This window comes from Hyperolius riggenbachi, chromosome 2 (genome assembly GCF_040937935.1).
Source record: "Hyperolius riggenbachi isolate aHypRig1 chromosome 2, aHypRig1.pri, whole genome shotgun sequence".
In the NCBI taxonomy this organism is placed as follows: domain Eukaryota; kingdom Metazoa; phylum Chordata; class Amphibia; order Anura; family Hyperoliidae; genus Hyperolius; species Hyperolius riggenbachi.
The window spans coordinates 311,543,252-311,568,797 of record NC_090647.1 but is presented as its reverse complement, the minus strand read 5'-3'; the positions used below and the strand labels follow the sequence as shown (position 1 = coordinate 311,568,797).

General features: G+C 41.7%; 1 protein-coding gene across 1 annotated transcript in view; it reads right to left on the bottom strand.

Moving 5' to 3' along the window:
• Window positions 1-1,056: 1,056 nt before the first annotated feature.
• The window catches only part of CLSPN (claspin), a 59,600-nt gene continuing 35,110 nt past the window's right edge, over window positions 1,057-25,546 (bottom strand). Inside the window, exons 17-25 of the mRNA XM_068269095.1 lie at window positions 24,784-24,856; window positions 17,351-17,457; window positions 16,139-16,300; window positions 15,932-16,053; window positions 14,989-15,125; window positions 14,114-14,222; window positions 11,728-11,807; window positions 5,406-5,567; window positions 1,057-2,746 (exon numbers count right to left, since the gene is read on the bottom strand). Of these exons, the coding sequence (XP_068125196.1) occupies window positions 2,636-2,746; window positions 5,406-5,567; window positions 11,728-11,807; window positions 14,114-14,222; window positions 14,989-15,125; window positions 15,932-16,053; window positions 16,139-16,300; window positions 17,351-17,457; window positions 24,784-24,856 (1,063 nt within the window). The 3' untranslated portion in view covers window positions 1,057-2,635. The remainder of the gene's footprint in view (window positions 2,747-5,405; window positions 5,568-11,727; window positions 11,808-14,113; window positions 14,223-14,988; window positions 15,126-15,931; window positions 16,054-16,138; window positions 16,301-17,350; window positions 17,458-24,783; window positions 24,857-25,546) is intronic.

Here is a 25,546-nt window from a genome sequence, read left to right as displayed (position 1 = left end):
CCTTAGCGCTTCAGTTTTGCACAGGTGATTTTACCATGATTAGTGCGGTAAAAATCACTGTACACTTCCGCAATTTCAGAGCAATCACGGTCAGCACTTTAAAAGCACTGTACCGCGATCGCTTCAGAGTCACCCCGAAAATGCTGCAGATAACACGTTTGAAATTGGCGCTAATGGCAAAACACCCGCGATCAGCGCCAATCGCGGCAGTGCGAGTTGGATATACTGGTTAAGGCTCTGCCTCTGACACAGGCGACCTGGGTTTGAATTTCAGCTCTGCCTGTTCAGTAAGCTGCACCTATTCAGTAGGAGACCTTAGGCAAATCCCACCAATACTGCTACTGCCTATAGATAGAGCGTGTCCTAGTGGCTGCAGCTATGGCGCTTTGAGTCCGCCAGGAGAAAAGCATGATATGTGATTTATCTTTTTGTCAGTAAAAACACTGCCACAGGGTAACAAAGAGCTAGCGCTTTAGCGGGAATCGGCTGCTAATCACATAGTGTGAATGAGCCCTAACTGAAGGGGAATAAAAGCTAGTTAAACTATTGCTGACCACCAGTGGACCTCCACCAAAATGAATGTTAAATTGACAACTGAATTCAACTCAAATACTTGTGTATATTAGTCATAAGTAATCTGAGCTTGTACACACGCATGACTGAAGTTGGCTGAGGCAGCCAATAATGACCTCCTCAGCCGATAGGCGTGAGTACAGTAAGTAATAACCCTGCTTAAATCAGATCTTACATTTTTCAGACATTGCCAGTCTTTCCATATTGCCTAGTACACACTGCAATTTCCCATCAGATTCACGGGTCGATCAGGTTTCAGATCATTTTTATGATCGCTTTGGACCTGTCGAAAAATTATCAGGAATGTCAAAAATGATCAATTCGACCAGATTATTTGATGGTAAATTGCATGGTGTGTACCCGGCTTAAGTAGTAAAAGTAGTCCTATGCAATTCTCTTCCTGAACAGTCAAGCCCCTAACTGTTAATTTAAGCCCCCTCTAGTGGCTTCTTTAAAAATAAACACAATTTTTTTTCCCTAAAAAGTCTTTATTAATCAGATAGAATCAAAATGTAAAGCAGCTTTACAAAATGTTACAATATACTGTACAAAACAATATTACAAACTTTTAGACAAATGTAATGCCCTTTTTGAGATTCATCTTTAAAAAAGGCATGGAATATTTGTACATGTATACTGATCTGCCTGGCTATATACACAATGCGAAAATAAATATGATCGTGTCATGGTATTTGTCTGTTTATACTAGAATACATGTGACAGCACTGCTACTCTTGAGGTAGAGCAGAAAACAAAATGTACAATAGAATATTACCATTAAAATAAGATCTGAATAAGAGCAATTGCCTTAAGATATAAAATTCAATATAGCCTTTTTAAAATGCTTCTGCCCTTTTTGGTGCCTGCATGTTGGAGCTTGAAACAAATGTTCTGAAAAACAGGTGTACTAAAAAGTGCACAATCCACTTTCAAAAGTACAATTACCCATGCATCCTACCTGTGCCCAAATACTTAGTCGCCCAGCATTCACTGTGACAGACCTGGCATTGTATACATCTCAGACCCGTTGTACTGTGCGTATGCTGACTGCATAGTGCATGCACAAGTGCTGTAATGAACCAGCTGTACAGTACAGCCACAAGCAGAGCTAATTTGTTTACAATGCCAGTGAGAACTAGTTAGGGAGTACCATTTATAATATTTTCAGAAAGGGAGGAGAGTGCAACTGTTTAGGGGTATAGGAGCACTCCCTGCTGAACTAACCCACTGTGTGCATGCAAGCATTCACTAGGGCCAAGTTTTTGCAAGTGGGGTCAATAGCTGCAGGCATATTTCAAGACTGTAATAGGTTTGTATAGGAGAGTTGGAAGCTATGGGAGTGGCCTATCAGAAGTTGGCAGGAGGAGCATCTGACACAGCTAGCAGCATATGAGCTCCCCTGTACACCAAGGGTTCAGGGCTGATTTTCATTCAAGTTCAAATTCATTTCAGCATGTTGATTAAAATATATTGAGGACTGGTTCAAATTTTAACTTCAAGTACAAAAACCTCTGAAGAAATTGGATTTTTTAAAGGTACGTATCTTACCACCAAATACGTTGAACAATAGTGCTATATTTTAAATGATGATAAATGGCACATTTAGAGAGGCTCAATGGTCAAATGTAGAAAGCATCCAGCAGTCATCTAGGGCCGAGGTAACGACTGCCGTCTCAGGTTCACTTAAAATGCCTCACTTGACTCATAAAAAAAAAAAAAAAAAAACAACAAATACCTTGACTTAAAAGTTATATATGCTGCCACTTATATACACACACACACACACAGACATTACACAACTATATAAATAAAGTTTTAAACCTATTTACATCAATGCAAGCAGATAAATGGGGAACATTTCTGCTGCTAAAAAACAAACAAATGCAACACAGTGGTATTGCCTGAAGAATTCATCCACGTTGTCCACAGCTTGTGTTACAAACATCCACGTTGTCCACAGCTTGTGTTACAAACATCCGCGTTGTCCATGCTGGTGTAACAAGCATCCACACAGTTCAGCTTACCCAGTACTACAGAATGGTGTGAAATAAAGTGCAATTGACTAGTTCTCTAAGAGAGGGAATATACTTCGGCTCTTGCTGGCAGCAGTAGTAGCATTGTTGGGTCTGAAACGTTTGGGAGAAGGTGTAGCAGCAGTGATGTTCTTTCGTACCTGCAGAGAAAATAAAATCTCTTAAAATGATCAACATTTCAAATTACAGTACTGTATAAAATATGATAAACCCCTCCAAAACAAGGTCTTGTGAGTTATATATAGCCATCAACAATTTTTCATATTTCTCATCGGAGCTTCAACAACTTTTCCCACTTTAGGTCATCTAGATATCAAAACAGAGCACTGAAAGAAAACTAAAAACTGAGCCTGAACTATAGCTTTAAAGAATATCTGAAGTGAGAGGTATATGAAGGTTGCCATATTTACTTCCTTTTAAACAATATTAGTTGCCCACCTCACCTGCTGATTCTGGCATCAGGAATGTCTGAATAACACCTGAAACATGCAGCTAATCTTGTCAGATTTTTGGCAGAAACACCTGATCTGCTGCATGCTCGTTCAGGGTCTAGCAGGACTGCTAGGCATTGTTTAATTAAAGGGAAATAAATATGTCAAATGATATAAATGGACAAAAGGTCTTTAAAGTGGACCCAAATTAAAAATACAAGATTTCAAAAATAAAATCTATTTTCTAAATTATGATAAATATCAGCCTTTTTTCACCTGCATGATGACAAATATAAAATATTTTACATTTATTGGAGGAACCCCTCCCTTCCTTTCATATTGCCGGGACAGAATCCGGCAAACTGGTGGAGTAGAAGGTGTCTGGCAAAGAAGGAATGGCTAATGGCTGCCACCTGTATAACCCTAGTTAAGAAAAGAGAAGGGTGAAAAGCATGCACTGAAATGATCATAGGCTTGAAGGAGAGTTTAATTATCTTTGTATGGCCTGGTGCACACCAAAACCCGCTAGCAGATCCTCAAAATGCTAGCAGATTTTGAAACGCTTTTCCTTATTTTTCTGTAGCGTTTCAGCTAGCATTTTGCGGTTTTGTGAAGCGTTTTTGGTGTAGTAGATTTCATCTATTGTTACAGTAAAGCTGTTACTGAACAGCTATTGTAACAAAAAACACCTGGCAAACCGCTCTGAAGTGCCATTTTTCAGAGCGGTTTGCGTTTTTCCTATACTTAACATTGAGGCAGAAACGCCTCCGCAATCCAAAATCTGCAGCAGCCCGGGAGTATGCGTTTCTGCAAAACGCCTCCCGCTCTGGTGTGCACCAGCCCATTGAAATACATTACCCAAGCATATCTGCAGCCGCAAGCGGATCGCAAAAAGCAGCCGAACTGCTCTGGTGTGCACTAGGCCTATGTGTCAGAGTGGTGCAACAAAATATTTTGAATGAAAAAAAATTTCAGTTTGGGTCCGCTTTAATGAATTGTGCCCACAGTTAACTTTCCATATACAAAACTAAAAGGCAGTTTGGCCAGGGTAAAACACCTTTGTATAGAATGTTATACTGCAGATGAAGAAAATTCAGAGCATAATATCAGTGATTTGTAGAGATAGCATATACAGACTTAACTAGATGTGCCTTCAAAGTTTAAAAACATTTATTTGTACTGTATATTCTGGCATACAAGACTACTTTTTAACCCTTGAAAATCTTCTGAAAAGTCAGGGGTTTGTCTTATACTCCGGGTGTCATTGATGGCAAGTGATACACCCTATCCTGTTACCGACTCTCAGATCTCGCTGCTGAGGACTGTAGTGAAGCTGGGCAGGCGCACATGTGCGAGATCTGAGAGGTGGAGAAGGAGGTAAATAGGATACAAGGGTGGGCCAGAAGGGTGAAAGAGGCATTTATGGGCACAGCACGATCTATTCTTCCATACCGCTCTGATAAAACAGGGAGACAGGTAGAGCTGACCAATCCAACCAGTCAATCACCTGTAATATACTGGTTACCACATACAATACAGCATCAGTATCTGTTCATAACACCAGTATATGTTTTTTTAATTTTTATTTGGTGTGCGTTGGAAGAGGGGTAGTCTTATACGGTGAGTATATCCCAAACTCTATATTTTAACTGGAAAAGTTAGGGGGTCGTCTTAAACGCTGAAATATACGGGTAACTAAACTTTATTTAAAAAAAAAAAGTTATAATAGCTGCATCTATAACACACAATAGATGTTTTACCAAAACAGGTGCCAAGTAAACAATGGGGAAAATGGAGCAGCTGCCCAGGGCAACCAATCAGGTCAGACTACATTCACAGTAGTGCGTTGCAGTGTGGTGGAATGGTCGCATATTAACGTAGCTTTCCACACTGCAATGCACCACCCACAGCATTGTTCACAGTGCAGCTGGTGCATGTGACATCTGAACAACTGCAAAACGCATATGTCAACAGTGACTGAAGAATACTTTTATTTACTGTATGCGATAAAAAGCGTGGATAACGGGCAGCATGACTTTCCCGTTGCACTGCATGCCTGTTACAAGGAACGCAACTCCCACTGTGAACGCAGCCTTAAATTTGGACTGGGTGCTCTGGGCATTGACACTTTATGAGTTTTTTCCCCCACCCGTCTTTATAAATTAGCCCTGCTTTTTTTGTGAAGAAAGGCTTGAACTGACTGCTTATGAGGCCCCCTCTAAAATATTTAAGTGAATCAGGTGGAATCATTTCTACAGTTTTATAACAGATACACCATAGGTAATCATTGCTATAGCAGTACAATCAATAAAAGCAACAGTATGAGCAGCACACAGTGTGAGCATATGACAACCACTTCCCTTCATACCTTTGGTTTGGGTTTTTCTACAGATTCCCCCTTCTTCTGTGGAGAAAGTGTTTGAAAAACAAAGTTCCTTGTGTTCCTGGGAGCGTTCGGATTTAAGTTTGACATTGTGGCAAGTTTCTGAAGGACCTCTTTTGGCATATTTAACATTGAGCCAGTCTTCGTCTTAAAATGAAAAGTGAAGAAAATTGTGTTATAAGTATATTAAAAAAGTAGGATTTTTTTTTTCAATAAGCAGGTGCCAAATTTTCATTATACATACATTCTGAATCAGGTAAATACAAGTAAAATACATAATCCAAAAGTTGCATCTCAGGTTTAATTAGGTTCCTTTTCATTTTATTATCCCCCTAATAGCGGCCCTCCCCCTCTTTCCCCCTTCTTATTTCCCAACAATAACAAAGAACAACTGCAGCCAGGGTATCCCTCGGATCTAATAGCTTCTCAATAGTGCAAGCATATGATAGGTCTTGGTCATATTTAATAGCATAAAATTCTCAATCATTTAGGTAACAGAATTTCCAATTTTCCGAGACTTCCCCAAAATTGCTCTGTACAATATCATGAGGTATACTTAAATGGACCCATGATTGTTGCGATCTCAGCAGTACTATAAAAGAATTCTATAAAAAGTTTCCAAGTTGTAAACAGTTTTTTCGTGATATTTTCTGTGTGAGCAAGAGTCGGTATTTTTTAAGCTCTGCCAAAGAAGTAGTTGCTGAATAAATCCATCTATTGAACACTACTTTTCTAGCTGCAATTAAGGTGATATGAACCAGATTAGTTGGTTTGCTCTTTATTTCCAGGATTAGATTCCCAAAAATTCAGCAGCAGCATCCATGGATCCCTCTTCACATCATGCTTGCACATTCTTTTAATCAATCTGCACACTCTCTTCCAAAACCTCACTATTACTGGACATTCCCACACACAGTGAAATAGATTAGCATTTGGAAGTCTACATTTGGGGCATTGAGGTACAAAGGAAGAAATATATATAGATGTTTTTTAATTACATGTAAGACTCACTAAACTTCATGTCTTTAGAGCTCTATGGAGGCTGCCATCTCGACTTTGAAAAAAAGGTAATTTCCTGTAGTGATGATTTATTTTGGCTATACTTTCTCAACTACTCACCTGGGACAAGTATCTGACTTTACTGAGCAACATAATGTTACTGCAGAGTGACTGGACACATTATTCCATGATCCACATTACAGTTAAGGACACTGTACTAAGAATAAAGCAGTAATCCTTACAAAGTCAATTTCCTGGCTGTACGCTCATTGATTTAGCCACAAGCCTTCAGCAAGCATGAAGCTAGTGGAGTCAGAGCACCTGATGTCCACATTCATCGTGGATTAGAAAATCCAAAAAGTATAATAGGCAAATGATTAGCACAAGTGTCAGGCAAGTAAACATTTTTGAAGGGGGACTGAAGTAAGAGGTATACGGAGGCTGCCATATTTATTTCCTTTTAATAAATACCAGTTGCCTGGCAGCTCTGCTGGTCTATTTCTCTGCAGTAGTATCTGAATAACACCAGAAACAAGCATGCAGCTAGTCTTGTCAGATCGGACTTTAACCACTTTACCACTGAGGGGTTTTACCCCTTGAACACCAGAGCAATTTTCACCTTTCAGCGCTCCTTCCATTCATTCGTTTACAATTTTATTATTACTTATCACAATGAAACGAACTATATCTTGTTTTTTTTCACCACCAATTAGGCTTTCTTTAGGTGGGACATTATGCCAAGAATTATTTTATTCTAAATGTGTTTTAATGGGAAAATAGGAAAAAAATGTGTTTTCGGCCATTATAGTTTTTAAATAATGCATGCTACTGTAATTAAAACCCATGAAATGTATTTGCCCATTTGTCCCGGTTATAAAACAGTTTAAATTACGTCCCTATCACAATGTTTGGCGCCAATATTTTATTTGGAAATAAAGGTGCATTTTTTTTCAGTTTTGCATCCATCCCTAATTACAAGCCCGTAGTTTATAAAGTAACAGTGTTATACCCTCCTGACAAATATTTAAAAAGTTCAGTCCCTAAGGTAACTTTTTTTTTATTGTATATTTTTTGTTTTTGTTTTAAATTACAAAAAAAACTGGGGAGTGTAGGAGGTAATGAGTTAATTTATTGTGGAAAACTAATGCATTTGTATATGTAAAATACTTTAGGGTGTAGTTTTACTATTTGGCCACAGATTGTTTACATGCGACCTGTAAGCGTCCGGAAGGACGCTTACAGGAAGCAGTACTAGGCTGGGAACATCACAATGATCGCGCTGTTTCTAATAGAAGCAGCGGATCATTGCGGGGGCTTAGATCAACGAACGGGAATGGATTTTCCCGTTAATTGATCTCTGGGCGAGCAGGCGGCGCGCACGAGCGGCGGGAGCACGGACAGTGGCGCTATCGCGGAAGGTACGGATTTCTCCGTCCCTTGGTTTTTTAGGGGGGGAAAAAGGGACGGAGAAATTCGTACCGCGGGGGGTAAAGTGGTTAAAGTCTGAAACACCTGATCTGCTGCATGCTTGTTCAGGGGCTAATAGTATTAGAGGCAGAGGATCAGCAGGGCTGCCGGGCAACTGGTATTGCTTAAAAGGAAATAAACATGGCAGCCTCCATATACCTCTCTCTTCAGTTCCCCTTTAAGCAGAGAACAAAAAAAAAAAATAAATGTCTGTTTATGCAGTGCTGCCCGAAAACATTCATACCCCTGACAAATTTTGACTGTGGTGTTAAGCCCCCAGTGACCAGGCCATTTTTACTAAAATAGGTCACTGCAGATTTAAAGAGGAACTCCAGTGAAAAAAATGTAACAAACAAGTGCTTCATTTTTACAATAATTATGTATAAATGATTTAGTCAGTGTTCGCTCATTGTAAAATCTTTACTCTCCCCGATTTACATTCTGACATGTATCACATGGTGACATTTTTACTGTGGGCAGGTTATGTAGCTGCTGCTAGCTGTTTTGGCCGTTACAGACAGCTGTAAGCAGCTATTTCCTGTCTGTGAACATTGTTACATTGTGGCAGTTTGCCAGGAGCACCGGTGGTCCTCAGAGCTTCTTGTGGGAGGGGTTTCACCACAGTATCAGTCATACAGCACCCCGATGGTCTGTTTGTGAAAAGCAATAGATTTCTCATGTAAAAGGGGGCATCAGCTACTGATTGGGATTAAGTTAAATTCTTGGTTGGAGTTCCTCTTTAAGGCCTCCCTGCAGGGCCGTACAACTCAGCACGCAAGTGATTCCCCCCCCCCCCCCCGCCCCAACCCCCCTTTTTCCCCACCAGCAGAGCTTTCTTTAAATAAAATATTAAAAATTTTTTATTAGTTTTCCCTCCCTCCGTCAGTCTATCACAGCAGATCACTCCTGTGTCCCCTAGGGGGACAGCCATGTCACTCAGCTGTCCCCAGTAAAGCGCTGCCTTAGATCGCAGCGCTGTACAGCCTTATTAGACGGCAGTTTTGCCATTTAAGTCTCCAAGCAGCAATTGCCACTGGGAGACTGATGGAGAGGCGGAGCTCCATCATCCATGCGGAGAGGCGCACGCATTGGAGCGAGCAATCTCCTGCAATCACCATTCCCAGCCATTCACACCAATCAGTGTGGAGTGGTCCTGGGGCTCCCGCTGCATTCACGCCAATTGGCTTGGAGCAGTCGGCAAGTAGTTAAGGAAAACCTGTAACAAAAAACTTCCCCTGGGGTGTACTCACCCCGGGTGGGGTGGGGTGGGGAGCGGCCTCCGGATCCTATTGAGGCTTCCCCTGTCGTCCTCGGTCCCACGGCGGTGGTGATAAAGCTCCCCAAACAGCGGGGATGTAAATATTTACCTTCCCGGCTCCAGCGCAGGATCGGCTCTCCGCTCGGAGATAGGCGGAAATAGCCGATCGCTGTCGGCCCGCTCTACTGTGCAGGCGCAATTTTCGCCTATCTCAGTGCGGAGAGCCGCAACAGCGCCCCCGCTGGAGCCAGGAAAGGTAAATAAATCAGCGCTTATCAGCACTTGTCAGGCTTGTCGAGGGAGGATTGCCGGAGACTTCGGGGGAGCCAGCACTGGACTGCCTGCAGCTACAGGGGAGGGGAAGCCTCATTGGGACCCTGAGGAGTCGTCCTCCCAAGGTGATTACCCCCCAGGGGAATTTTTTTTTTTGTTACAGGTTCTCTTTAAAGTTTTATTCGACTAGCAAGTCATTTTTTGACGGGAAACAACATAGGTGTCTCCCAAAAGATAATAAGAGGATGTACAAGAGGCATTATTGTAGGAAAAACACATTTCTCAGCTTTTACTTTGAGCAAAAGAAAAAAAAGTCCAATCCAGAATTACTTATACCCTTACTGTCACAGTCTGTGGGAAAATGCAAAGTTCTATATTATTCCAAATAGTCCAAGCTGTTCTAAAGCATCCTACTTACCCTGATTAACCCCCCTGGCGGTATAAAAAATTCCGCCAGGAGGCAGCGCAGCAGTTTTTTTTTCTCTTATATCATGTAGCTGCTGCTCAGCGGCATCCGCCCGCTTCGAACGCCTTCGGCGATCTCCGATCAGGAAATCCAAGAACAGGATTTCCTGGAGGGCTTCCCCTGTCGCCATGCTGACGGGGTGGGACGACGTCACCGACGTCGGGACGTCATTGGGAGTCCCGAACCACCCCTCAGCGCTGCCTGGCACTGATTGGCCAGGCAGCGCACGGGGTCGGGGGGGGGGGGGCGCGCGGCGCGACGGTTAGCGGCGATCGAGCGCGGGGCGGCGGCGATCGGTGTGCTGACACAGCTAGCAAAAAAAATTAAACAAATCGGCCCAGCAGGGCCGGTGAAAACCTCCTGCGGGGTTACCGCCAAGGAGGTTAAAGAATACCCGAGGTGACATAGACCTGTGTATGTACAGTGCCAAGCACAGTAATAACTATGCTGTGTTCCTTTTTTTCTTTAAAAATCAGGCATGTAAGTGTCAGTTCCTGTTAGAAGTCAAGCCTGGGTAAGACTACAGTGCAACCCTCAGTGATATGGAATTACAGTCATAAAACATTTTGCTAGCAGAAAATGTCTTAGAGCAGGAAAGAGATAAAAAGGATCAAAGGTTCATAGATTTTAGCTCTGACATACTTCAATGAATGTGTCATTGAGCCAAAACAATGAAACCGTAAAAACTTACAAAGTAGATTTAAATATAAAATACAACAGTGGGATATATGAAAAAAAGGTAATTTATAGGTGGAGGATGATAGATGCAACGGTTTATCTTATCAGTTTATTTTCACCTCTGGTGTCCTTTAATTGGGAACAGCTGATTTAATCAACTCAGCAGGTGAAAAACAGTAGCTCTCTGCAGTTGGTTTGTGGACTGTCATGGCTAAGACAAAGGAGCTCAGTGAGGACCTGTGGCTGCGCATTGAGGCTGCTCACAAGTCAGGAAATGGCAACAAGGCCATTTCTAAATGTTTTCAAGTTCCAGTGGCTACAGTGCAAAGTATTAAAAAATACAAGGTGTTCCGCTCTGTTGGAAATCTCAGAGGGCGTGGTTGGAAGCCAAAAGTGACACCTGTGCTGGCCAGGAGGATAGTGAGAGAGGTGAAAAAGAATCCAAGGATCACCACCAAGGGCGTCCTGGTGTTATGGTCAGATGAAACAAAAATTGAATTGTTTGGTCACAATGAGGTTTCCTTCATTTGGCGTAAAAATGGAGAAGCCTTCAACCCAAAGAACACCATCCCCACTGTCAAACGTGGTGGGAACCTAATGCGTTGGGGGTGTTTTTTAGCCAACGGACCAGGGAACCTAATCACAGTAAAGTTTAAAGTGACCCTGAAGTCAGGGACATATCTGGGTAACATGGGGCCTATGGTAAACAATAAAATTGCTGGGTGCTAGGCACACAACAGTACACATGAATAGACTGCCCATACAACAGAGTGGGCATGTTAACATCTAAGTGTTGCAACATCCTGGTGTGAACAAGACCAAGAAGCAAAGCTTTAGATTCATCCGCTCAGCTATATGAGCCAGTCCAAACATACAAGTAATAGTAATAGTAATTGCATACATGCAAGAACACTGCAATGGGCAGTAGAGTGGGGGTGAAGGCTGGATTTGCAGAGAACAGTCAATGGCACAACCAGCAGAGTACATCCACAGCTTGCTGGTGTATATGTACAAACGTCAGATATTCTGAAAGCTTGTGGAAACAGACAGCCTGTGGGCTTAATTGTCTTCAGTGTGGCATGGCTGAATGTCCAAATATACTCCCATTAAACTATTCTCCATTCCCTGCATTACAATGCCAGATAATCTGTTAGGCTGGGGCTCACCTTAGGAAGACTGAATGGTTGAATCGCCTCAAATGGATTTTTACTGGTTGTTGGTTTTGGCTCTTTTGTTTCTACAGTGGCTGTAAATGATTAAAATACGTTTAAAAAAACATCACTGGTTCACTTAAGATAGAAAAGTACAAAAAAGGCACTGATAAAACAGAAATTACAAATTATTTAAAACAGGCAGGTAAAAATTAGTGTTATGCATCTAAATGTATATTTCACGCTGATATTATATAGTCTACACCAAGTTTTAAATACACGCCACTCAAACTACCAATAAGCAAAAAAAAAAAAAAAAAAAAAAAAAGATCCGACTGCATAAATTCTATCAACACTTGTAAATTTACACTATATTTTAATATTTATAATGTAGTTTAGATCAAATTTAGACAGAATACACTCTTAAATCACAGGTGAGCAAGAAATCCAGCGGCAGAAATTCTACCAATACTTTGTACATATTGGGCATGTTTCACAAAGCCTTTTCACCTGTTTTCACCTTATCTAGGTTACATTCTTAAGCTCCCAAAGAGCAAAAATATAAAATAAATAAGGTAAGAAAAATATAAAAATGAAGTTAATCAGGAAAAACTTTGATTTTGCTTGTACATGTGCTGAAAGGTCATTTTAAACAATTAGACTAGAGCCCAATCTATGCGGTTATTCAGTGCAATATACAACTTCATACTGTGCATCAAATGCGGATATATTCCACACTTTAACCACTGATGAGCAAGAAATCATAAGAAGAATAAGCAAGGGGGTTGTGTAATACAGTGAACTGACTGGTTTACATAAAGTACAATTAGAGAGGAAAGTAGTGTCCAACTAATATGGATATCCACATCATTACATCAATGTAATATACAGATTGTCCCTGACTTACGAACGACCTGCCTGAAAATGTAAAATTTGATTCTGTGGGAATAAGTAACAAAAAAAAAAACTTGTAGTAGAGAAAATGGATTATAAAAATGTAAAAGAAAAAATGGTTTTAAAACCGGTAAAATTACATGCTGCGGTACACTAAGGGCACAGGGGCAAACACAAAAAGTTCACAAGTTCGAACACAATGTTCTAACTGATGGACAGATTTAGGTTAAGAATAAACCTACAGTCCCTTTTTCGTTCGTTAACTAGGGACTAACTGTACTTGCATTGTTGGTTTAAGCCTCATAAGATTCTGGCATGTTACAATATTCTGTGTGTATACAATAATAAACCAGCTACCGTGTGCATGGATATACCTTGCTTCTAAAATGCTGATTCTTCCCTCCTCACTAATCAGCACACACTAAGATCCAGTATCCATGGGCTTTGGGCGGCATGACATTTAGCCAATACTAAACCCTTCTCTGCAAACAAGCATATGCTGCATCACCAGACTTAGCTGATGACCAAAGGAGAGGACAGGCATTTAAAAAGCATTGTCCATTCATTTAAATGCACAGCACTTGAATGATGAACCTCAAGCACTGCAATTAACACCAGTTCAATGCCCATGTGAACCAGCCTTTACAACATTTAGAAATTAAAATGTAGATCTCACCAGTCCATTGTAATGGACACAGAATGCCCTCTGACATGTCTGACTTCCGTTAGGTATCAGGAGTGAGGACTGGTTCACACTTGGCGATTCTTCAACGCTTTGCTGATCGCCAGCGATCAGCAAAGCGCTGCTACTAATGTATTCCTATGGATACATTCACATTGCACGTTTGTGATTTCGATCAATCGCAAACACGCTGCAAGTGTTTGCGGGCTAGCGGCGCCCCAAGCGTGAACTAGTCCTCATACAGGACCAGACTTTGCATTCCGTCACCACAAACCTGTTTTATATTTGCATATAACTACAGTCAATCCCTGAACGTGATAGTCTTCTGCTCATTATGCTTTTTCATTGAGGAGAATAATATTGTCAATGAATTACATTCCTTGAGAAAGAATGAACTGATTATTGTCAATGAATAAGTTTCATCCTAGAAGCCTGCAAATACCAATCTGACCTCTTTGGAACTATTGGTGTGCTGGCTGGAATGTTCAATTATTCACTTATGGTGGTAGCCTCCTGCTTTAAGAAACCGTTCATCTACCATTGCCGCACAGTATTTCCCATGTATATTTTCAATGGCAGGAAGCTCGCAGATACATTTTATCGATTGCATGAGTCACTCTACGCATTGTATAGCCTAGGTATATGTAAACTTTTGGCCTCAACTGCAATACACTAATACAGAGTCCATCATTGATGTTCAAATTGCAGTCCTTTTACACTGCAGAGATCCTATCAGACATAAGATGGGACCAAGTGCCACATCATACTGTATACAGAATCAAAAGGATCAGCTTTGGGAAATTCCTTATCGTTACAACTGCTCACCTCTCCTCTGTAAGGTTTTTTGAGTAACCTTTTTAGCCAGCAACATGAACTGGCTGTCAGTACCAATATCCTCCTCGTCTTCTACCTTTTCGAGACTGCCATTTTTTGTCTACAGGAAAAAAAAAAAAAAAAGGCAGGAGGGAGAGAATAAAGGCGGAAAAAAGTCATTAAGAATTTCTGTGTTACAAAAGCATTACAACACCAGTGCCAATCAATCTTTCAGCACAGTATATCCATTGGAGTTACATGCAATCTCAAGCTACTGTAAATGAACAAAAATTCCAAACCTTCAAAACTAGGGTAGTGCCCGTAAGTTGAGAGCGGTTGTACATTTTTCACTCCCCACAATACTTATTTTCTGTATGTGTGAAGTTTGAGGCTTACTCTTCACCACAGTCCATTCTGGAGCCAAATACTACAGTTGTTGCTTCTACATCCAAAAGTCCCATCTCCTCAGAATAACAGTAGGGAAAATGTGTTATCAATTGTTCCTCTATGGAGAGCTAGAACTGGAGGCAAGTAGAAGCAGCATCATAGTCCTGAGCTCCAGAATGGTCAGTCACCACTACAGCAACGCTTAGGCCACACCCTCCACTAACCTCAGAAAATAAAAATTGTGGTAGAAAGACTCACATGGCAGCAATAAACTAATCAGATCTAGCCTAGGTCTAGGTTATGCTTCCCCCCCCCCTTTTAAAACCTCCTTTAGATGGTCTTTTATTCAAACACTGGCAGGCCGGATAAACGTTTAACAAGCAGTTTAACAAGCAGTTAGCACAGGCTTTCTAAACCAGTTCTCTGCAGTCAGTAGTATATTAATCTAAGTAGTTGGTATGAACATAGAATTAATATTAGAGGGCCATGTCGGGTTTTACCTGTTCACGCAGCCATTGTTCTCGTTCAAATCTCTCTTTCCTCCATTTAAGATCTGTCTCATCCACGTCTTCATTATCACCTTCCTGTTCTTCCAAGTCAGAGTCTCTGTGGAACATGTCGAACTGAGAAGCATCATCTGTGGATTAGAGGCCACATGTAAAAGTGTTCTTTCCCCCCCAAGAACACACTTGTTAACCACAATTTTCATATTACAGGGGAACTTCCGCCTAAACAAACATACTGTCATTAAATTACATTAGCTATGTTAATTAAAATAGCTATGTAATATAATCTCTTTCCCACCCTGTTGTAAAACAGGCAAATGTTTGTGATTTCATGGGGGCAGCCATTGGTTGAAAGGAGTGACAGGGAGCATGAGACACAGTTCCAACTGTCTTGTGTATCCAGCTGTATGCGCTAGGCTTCAAATCTCACATTCAAAATAAATTTTGCCCAAAACAACAGAAGGAGATCAGAAATCCCATCATGCTTTGCACAGCATCAGGGGAAAAATGCTCGGGGAGATTTTGAAAGGGCGGAGCTTCGCTTCTGTGCAGCTAAAACTGAGTCTTGGGTAAGATAAACAAAGTTCTGATGCCTTGAAACTGTTAAACACCAAGCCTTTTCAGTGCTGCCGAGTAGATTTTTAGTCTGGAGGTTCACTTTAAAGTAACATTTTATCTAAAGCCTCCTGTGAAACACTGTTTACTTTTAAATTAACAGTTTCATGGATGCAAAATAGCAACTACAAAACCCCTTCAGTATACTTGTGACTAGGAAAAAGAAAACTGAAGGCAATAGAAGACAAAAAAACAAAAAAAAAAAACAAACAACAACGGTAATTTGTACCTCTGATTAGAACTCTGGAAATCTGAATTTTAACACTTACAGAACATTAGCACTAATCAGCTCAGTCTCAAACATGTTTACACACACACACACCAAGGTTTTTCCATCTGAATTTCCTCATTCTTCCAGGACCATCACTGTGAAGGTCTCCATCGGCCAGGTAACGCTCCTGATATAGTCTTAGACGGCGTTTGTCTTCATCCATAGTTACTTTCCTGAAATTACACAGCAATATTAGTACCTGATCACTTTCGTTAAATGTTTAGTAACATTGTGTACACACACGCTCTCTCTACTGACATGTGAATTTTGTTAACTTGATCCTGTAGCTCTTCGTCTGAAGGAAGCTCCTCATCTATGGCGTCTTCCTCATACTCATCTTCATCTGCTTCATCCTCATCTTCACTTCCAACATCACTTCCAGAAAGTTCAGCTTCATCTTCCATGAAGTCCTGCAGGTTCCTGCATTAAAATAAGGAATTCAAAAGGTTATGAGACAATTAAGGAGTCACGAGAAAAACAAAAACGTATAAGTTCATTATAGCTGTATGCTCACTGCAGGCATGACTTATGATCTACAATTTTTATTAATCCCGCCACACAATAGCTATGTTTAAGACCACATGAATGGCCAATGACTGATACCAATTGTTTATCTGGGTAGCTCCACGTACCACTAAATATCCTGTGACAGGTCAGAAGATATCTGATGGAATGTTGATGTGAACATTGCAGCTACTAGCTATGTACTGCTCGATACAGTAAAAAGCTAAGAGAGCATCTTCCAAGTACCTTACCTTCTCACATCAATATAAATAAATGGCCTTAATCACTGTTCAATTGATATTTTGATAAAAATGACACTAGTTTGTAATAGAATGCCATTAGTTTCAAAAACTTTAAAAAAAAAATAATCAAATTTAAAGTCTGCTTTATTAAAACATCAAAGTGTGTAGCAAATTTTCAGAAACCGTGTTTTACAATTTTCAATCCTCTGCAACCAGATGACAGCTGAAGTGTGTACCCCCACTCATCAAAAAAACTACCTGCAAAATTAGCAAAAATAAAAACCCACATTTCTCAGTTTTACCGATTCCGGTTTAAAATAAAAACTGCTACTGTAGATAACAATGGCAATCATAGCGACCCTGGGGGTTGGCTTCTTCTGCGCCTGTACATCCACGTCATCTGGCGCATACTGCACCTGCGCACTACGCGCTACATGACGTGGATGCACAGGCGCAGAAGAGCCGATCCCGCCAGCAGGTGGCCATTATTGCGGGCGGCCAGTGGGGACACCCAAGAGGACCGGGGCTTCGGCGAGGGACTGGAAGAAGCCCCAGGCGAGTACAAAATAGATTTTTAAGTTTGCATCGGAAGTCCTTTAAATATGGTTCATTTTTAAACGGCATAAATTTGCATACCAAGTTTGTATAATCCTGCATCAACCAATAATTTGTATCTCATTCACCATTCCTAATCTTAACTTTGGGACTCCAGCAAAGTACTCACAGCTTCCTTTTTTTGCCGCGTTTTCTCAGAATTGCCATTTCCTCATCGTCATCGGCACCTCCACTTCCTTCCTCCTCCTCCTCCTCTTCACTTGCACAATCTGAAACCTAAAATAATTAGACATTTAGCTACTGAAATAAAAAATACAACAATAATCAAATCAATGTGTGACCTGGGAACACCTGAATCCTTGACCCACCCCATCCATGAGACCTCACTTCAAAACCTAGAGCAAATTCTTATCTCTAAAGCTAGATACAAAGTGGTCATTTGCATGACACATTCATTAAAATGTGTGTGAACTGCAATGGAGAATGGACATAGAGCTTAATACAAAGCCTGTATGCAGCAAGCTATTCTAATTCGATCAGTTCCAAAGCAGTACTGTGAACAGCCCCATAGAATTGTATAGGCAGCGAGATGACATGCAGAATTCTTCTGCAACAGAACTAAGCACTGTGAAAAAGGCCTTAAAGGGAACCTAAACTAAAAAGGATGTGGATTTTTCCTTATAAAATAACAGTTGCCTGACTCTCCTGCAGGTCCTGTATCTCTAATACTTTTAGCCATAGCTCCTCAACAAGCATGCAGATTTTTATTTATTTATATAGCGCCGACATATTACGCAGTGCTGTACAGATTATATACTGTCTTGTCACTTAACTGTCCCTCAGAGGGGCTCACAATCTAGTCCCTACCATATGTGGTAAAGAGGATAAAGAAATGGACGGGAGGAGACCGGGAGCCCAATCTGGTGCAGTATCGTAAAGCAGTCAGTAATGCCAACTAAAAAAAAAGTGTCAAATATATTCACAAAGATGGGTTGCAGAAGGCAACCACTCGGCTGAGCATGTGAGGAAGTGCCGTCCCCACTCAGCCTTGTGTCCTGGTGTAAATGGTTGCTGATCCTCACAAAGGTCACCCTAGAAGTCACCTTCTAGGGTGGTACCCCAGGGTCGGGGTAAGGCATAGATAGGAGGGTGTAGGAGGCGCCCGAAGTACTCGTGACACGGTATAGGTTTTATTCTAAATGGAGTAGGTACTCTATGTATGGTTATGTCGAAATAGAATATAGGAAAAAATAAAATAAATCAGGTCCTACCTGAACAAGTAGACCATTGATAAAATACAAACCTTAGCTTTATTGGCACAAATGATAACGCGTTTCGCGATTACCTGCTTCCTCAGGTCGTAAACCGTGCCATGAGTTCTCTGTGCAAAAAAACGCACACAAAAGCAGACAGGTAGTACATACCATAGTCATTTGTATATGTATGTATTGTGTAGTGCAAGGGTCCCCAAACGTTTTGGGTCGAGGGACGGATCAACATACATCAGACTGCTGGGGGGGGGGGGGGGGGCGGAGTGTATACATAGAAGTCTTTGCAGGACAGACAGTGATGCATACTAAGGTGACAACCTTCAGTCCAATTGGACAAGTGTCACCTGATGTGCAATGTGATTGGAAACCAGCGAATTACTGCTTTCTGGCTTCATTCTATATGCGGACCACCAATATTTAAAGATGTAGCTGACTGCATCTATAATACATTTTGTGTGTGTGTGTGTGTGTGTGTGTGTGTGTGTGTGTGTGTGTGTGTGTGTGTGTGTGTGTGTGTGTGTGTGTGTGTGTGTGTGTGTGGGGGGGGGGGGGGGGGGGGGGGCGCGGTAAAAAAGCCTCAGGGGGCCATATTCGGCCCGCGGGCCTTAGTTTGAGGACCACTGGTGTAGTGTATGTATCATAATCTAGGGCCAATTTCGGGGGAAGCCAATTAACTTATCTATGTTTTTGGGGTGTGGGAGGAAACTGGAGTGCCCGGAGGAAGCCCACACAGACACGGGGAGAACATACAAACTCCTTGCAGATGTTGACTTGGCTGGGATTTAAACCAGGGACCAATTGCTGCAAGGCCAGAGAGCTAACCACTATGCCACGGTGCTCTGACTGAAGTGAGACTGCATTAGCTGCATGCTTGTTTCAGGTGTGTGTTTCAGCCACTACTGCAGCTAAAGAGGTCAGCAGGACTGCAAGGAAACTTGTTTATAAGGAAACATCCATATCCCTCTCAGTTAAGGTTCCCTTTAAAGGATACATCCAGGAATCTGAAAAATAAGTTTTGCTCACCTGGGGCTTCTTCCAGCCCCTGGAAGTCTGTTCCATGGTGCAGATCTTCTCTCCCTTCTGTAAGATCGCGACCCACAGGTAGTAGGGATTTTGATCACGATTCCGTCACCGGGAGCACTCTGTGCCATTCAGAAAGAATTGAACTGCGCAGGTGCAGAGCACCATCGCCGTCAGGAGTGCAATCGCAAAGGATGCGGCACGCCTGTGCAGAAGATCCCGACTTAGCCGTGGGTCATGATCTTACTAAGAGGAGAGCGAAAGCTTGGCTCAAAGCAGAACTGCGTTGTGGGATCCAACAGACTTCTAAGGGCTGGAAGAAGCCCCAGGTGAGCAAAATGTATTTTTTAGATTCCCTGATGAATCCTTTTAAAGGGAACCTGAAGTGAGTAACATGCATGCTATCTTCAATCTATTATAAATAATGCTTGTTGCCTGGCCGTCACACTAAGATTTAGTTGTTTAAGTCACATGACTGAAACAAGCATGCAGCCAGTGGTGTCAGACCAGAGTCAACGCATCTGATCTGTATGCTCATGCTGGGCCAGTGAAAGTATTAGAGGAAGAGCATCAGCACAGGAGTCATGCAACTGGCATGGTTTATTAGAGAATGAAGATTGCAGCCTCTGTGTTCCTTTCACTTCAGGTTCCCTGTAAAGGGAAGCTTAAGTGACATGTTTAGATGGACAGGCGTACGTACAGTGTCAATCACACAAATACATGTGTTGTGTTGCTTTTCTTCTCTCTCTGCCTGATATAATATTCAGCTATGCAACTGACAGATTTTCTCCATTTGGGATCCAGTGGGACTATAGCTTCCCTCACTAAGGCATTACAGCCATAAAGCTCTCAGAAGCCCAGTTCTCAGCCAGGAGAGGATAGATTAAAAAAAGTCAATAGTTCATATATATTTTAGCACTCTGAGACGGGACAGTGTAAGCTCAGTAAAAAAACAAATCTACTTTAAGTTTTTAAACATAATAAAAATTGTGGAATATCTAAAAGTCATTTTTAGAAATAAGAGAATAGATACAATTGTTTATCTCATATTTTGTTTTCACTTAAAGAGACACTGAAGCGAAAAAAAATATGATATGATTTGTATGTGTAGTACAGCTAAGAAATAAAACATTAAGATCAGATACATCAGTCTAATTGTTTCCAGTACAGGAAGAGTTAAGAAACTCCAGTTGTTATCTCTATGCAAACAAGCCATTAACTCTCCGACTAATGCTGGATACACACCATGAGTTTCCGCGTCGCACGCGGCCGTCGATACGCCTCGATTCGATTATTTCCGAACGAATTTCGATGATTTTTCGGTCGAATGCCATGTAAAGTATGGCAAATCGACCTAACGATCCATCGAAGCTTGAATCTGACATGTCGGAAATAATCGAATCGACGCGTATCGACGGCCGCATCGAACGCGGAAACACATGGTGTGTATCCAGCATTAGTTTAGTCCTGGAGAGGGCTGTTATCTGACTTATTATCTCAACTGTTTTCTTTTTCTCTGCTAGAGGAGAGGTCATTACTTCACAGACTGCTCTGAAAGACTCATTTTGAATGCTGAATGTTGTGTAATCTGCACATATTATAGAATGATGCAATGTTAGAAAACATACTATATACCTGAAAATAAAAATATGAGAATATTTTCTTTGCTGCTAATCTTCTAGTAATTATTCATAGTACACAACCAATTCACTATATCATTTTATTTTTCGCTTCAGTGTCTCTTCAAGTATCACTTTCTGTCTTATATCAGTTTATTTTCAGATCCCCATGTACAACGTTGGCATTCTACTGCTCAGGGCTTTAAACTCCTCATTGCAGAAAGTTAACTCGGCACTGTTCCAAGAGCTGTTTGCTGAACCGTGCTCAAAAGAAAATGTTGGCAGAAGTCAAAAAACAAAATTGTTCCACTTGAGTCTCAGACACCAGGTCTGAAACTCTAAGCATGCCTACCCTAATCCACCCTGTCCACGCACCTAAGTATGGTCAAATGCCAAACCCTTCCAACCATGTTTTATGGCAAACCCTAGCAATGGGCCCAAACATCTAATGCCAAGTATCCCCTAAAACAAGAGTCCCCAAACGTTTTGGGTCGAGGGCCGGGTCAACATACCTCAGACTGCTGGGGGGCTGGAGTATACATAGAAGTCTTTGCAGGCCAGACAGTGATGCATACTAAGGTGACAACCTTCAGTCCAATTGGACAACAGTGTCACCTGATGTGGAATTTGATTGGAAACCATTGACTTATTGCTTCTGGCTTCATTCCATTTGCAGACCACCAACATTTAAAAATGTAGCTGGCCGCATCTATAATATATTTTGTGTGTGTGGGGCCGGTAAAAAAAGCCTTAGGGGGCCACATTCGGCCCGCGGGCCTTAGTTTGAGGACCACTGCCCTAAAACATATTAAACTTTCAACCGTCCCCAAAACCCTTCCCAAAATCTGCTGAAAATTTATCTCAGGCAGAAGTCAAGCACTGTAGATTGAAAAGGAGTAAAACACAGATAAACGGAGTTGAGATTACAGTGCTGAGGCTTCAGTAACAAGGACTAGCTCTATCCTCCTCAGCAGAACCAGCACAGGTTTACCGTAGACTGATATGAAAGGGTGCTGGATGTACCATGTCCCCCCATGGTTCACAAATAAGGGATTGGTACAGGTGTGTTCTTATAAGCATCCGTATTTTGGCAGAACTATTTTTTTCCATGAAAAAGGTTTATTGGATTTTGTGAAATAAAGCAAACGAAACTAAAAACAAAAAAACAGTATAACCAAAAACAGTGGAGTACTTGAACAAATGGTATGATTGTTGAATATATATCAAATCAGTCTGTGTTTTCTTACTGATCCCCCTATCCAACGCATTTTAAACCTTTATATCCTATTTTTTGGCACCTCTGTTCAAAGCTTTCCTTAGAAATCACAACACAGGGAAGGTCATCAAAGGACCAGGCATAACACCTAACAATCAGGCGTGGCACATGCATATTCTCCAGGCAATTAAAATAATTTTTCTTGGTCAGTTTGCTAATAGAACTATACTAAAGTAAAAGATTACAGAAAAATGAAGGATGATGAGCTGAACTGATAGGTTGATATCAAAATGTGTTATAATTGTATCACAAGCATTTAGGTTACTTTTAAAACCCGACAGTGTACTGTACAGTCATGAATACAATTTTCCTAATTATCCAAAAGTCCAGCTGCGGAAATTGCATTCGTTTCAGATGATATTCTGCCTTCTACAATACTGTAGCTATATGCAAATACTGAAAGGTTTCCTTGCAACTTTTTATCCCAGTACAGTGTTCTCCCCAGAATTTTTTTCCAGCCGGGTGGCATGAAAAAGTAGCCGGGTGGGGCACAACCGGGGGAATGCAGGGAGTACATTTGAAATCGGCGCCGGTAGACTTGGGCGCAGGATACAGCGGTATATGGCTGATCCTGCTTCTTGCACAAGTCCGGGCCGTTTTAATTACTATTCCCCCTCCAGGCCGACATGGATAGTGGGGGAATGAAATTATTTGGCTTCCAGCAATAGCTGGAAGCCCAATTATTGTGTTTTTTTAAGCAACTTTGGCTCCGTCTTTTGACGGAGCCGACGTTACTCACTGAGCGCCGCTATAGACTGATTGCCATTATAGTCTATGGCGCTGGCTGCGCCCAAATCTAGCAGGGCTGCCGCAACTCTGCTCACAGCATAGGAGGAGGAAACAAGCTGATGTTAGCCGGGTGCTCACCAAAATTAGATGGGTGGAGAATGTGGCCAAAAGAGCCCGGGGAGAACACTGAGCCTCCATATGGCTCTCATTTCAGGCGTAATTTAAGAAATACACAATCAGTCTTAAAGGGACTCTGAAAATAGTAAAAAGATTTTGGGGAGGAAGCCCCAGGTATGTATAAAGCCCCATCTACACAATACGATTCTTTGTACAATTCGATTACGATTCTATTTATGATCCAATTAAATCCGACATGTCCGATCGGGATTCGATTTGCCATTGTTTTGCAATGGCAAAGCGAATTGAATCGAATCCCGATTGGACATGTCGGATTTAATCGGATCGTAAATAGAATCGTAATTGAATCGCACAAAGAATCCTATAGTGTAGATTGGGCTTAAATCTTTTTACTATTTTCAGCTCTGGTACACTTTAAAGTGAACAGTGCTTTTTGTTATATTTGCAGCTACAGAAATCCGTCTGACAGTGCAGGTGAAACAGACATCATATAGTTAACACATGTCCAGAGCTATACAGCTATATGTATTGGGCATTGTTAATGGTACCGATCAAACACAATTATTCAGTCAATGGTTTTGGGGTTGATTCCTCTACCAATCATCTGATTGATAAAGTTTTCCTTGTTTGTGGATCCCATCGATTATTTCCGGCTGAATGCTATTATTCGATCAGGAATCGTGTCGCATGTCCATGTTCTACAGATTACTCTGAGAAGCTACAAATTCACACAGATAAGAACTGTGTTTTTTGTGTGTGTGAAAATGCTAAGTGCAGCATGGTCTGAAAGGACATGCTGGCCCTTGTGATTTCACAGGTTTATTATTGTATCCTTAGGGTTAAAAAGGGGGGGGGAGGGGGAGAATAAACGTCAGGACAGATTTTTTTTTTGTGTGTGTTGAAACTGACTGAGGTCACAGCTGAGCTGCCAGCTACATGCGTTTTGCCTGTATCTGTTCTGATCAGGTTTGTTCTCTTCAGTGCTGCGGTCAATGAGCTCCGTTCTCCAGGCAGCCAAAACATCCCTCTATATGTAACTAGTCCGCAGCTGCCCCGTGCGTCTTGTGACAGCCGGGGGAGGAGGCGAGTGATTGCCTGCACTCCCCACTCCTCTCTAGTCTTCTAAACACAAGTGCCGCATATTTCACAGAGACGGGCAAGTAATTACGGAATACACACATTCAGAGGGGAGGGAGGGAGAGAGACAACTGACCTAATGACGCAGCTGTGAGGAGGAAAGGAGGCTCCGAATTACAAATCCAAATGGCCGCAGTCTGCCCTGCCTTTATAGCTACACAAACACCAGAGTCTTCTCTGTGACTGACTGTTTGTATCGTTCCTGGAAGAGCACGTTGCAGTCAGATGGTCCCGCCTACCGCCGAGCTGAGCCAATACCTGTACGAGCCTGCTGAAAAGCAGATCTCGTACACAGAGGAGAGAGCCCAGCGTGTGACGCAGCCGGGCGGGGGGCTTACCTCACCCGGGCTGCGCGCCCACCTAATTGATCCTGGGGAGAACACTGCAGTATTTTTAATTTAATGTCACCAACCTCTTCTTCATCCAAATCATCACATGGCAGAAGGCGAAAATCACCAAGCTCATCCTCTTGCTCTTCATTTTCTCTGTACAAGAAGGGCAATGAGTTTTATCAATCTGCTAATGGAACAGGTGGTGTTACGGACATGCAAAAAAAAAAAAAAAAAAAAACACCTTTGCTGTTATGTTAATTACAAGCTCTCTATCGTGCAAACCGATCGGACAACTTAAGATTGCCTTTTCTTAAGTCAATGCCTTCTTAAAATGGAATGTGGTACTTAGTATTATCATCAGCGACTGGGTTCTGTTACCTTTTCTGAGCATTCCAAAATGGCTCTGATTCCATGTTACATGGAAGACATACTTAACGTAAACCCACCACTTTGCCAAAATAAAAGGATTACTCTGCATAGCACAGATGTGCTTCCTACCTTAATCTTAACTGCCATGGCTGTACACTGTAGCCAGGGTCCAGTGGGTAGTGTCAGAGCGGCCAATCGCCACTCTGGAGGTCACATGATTGCAGTGATCATTGCAATCATAATGGAGGAGAGCTGCGCGGACAGTACATCCATGTGCCTCTCCCTCCTGGTGATAAACTACGGGATCCAGCTCTACACTGTAGCTAGATCCCATTGCTGGTAAACAGAGCAGCCAATTGGCACTCTGCAGGTGATGTCTGTCCCCTGCTGTTTGCCAGTAATGATCTGTCCTCCAAGAAAAAAAGATCTTATCTAGCTCGTATTTTTTTTTCTTTCCTTTTTTAAGTGGACCTG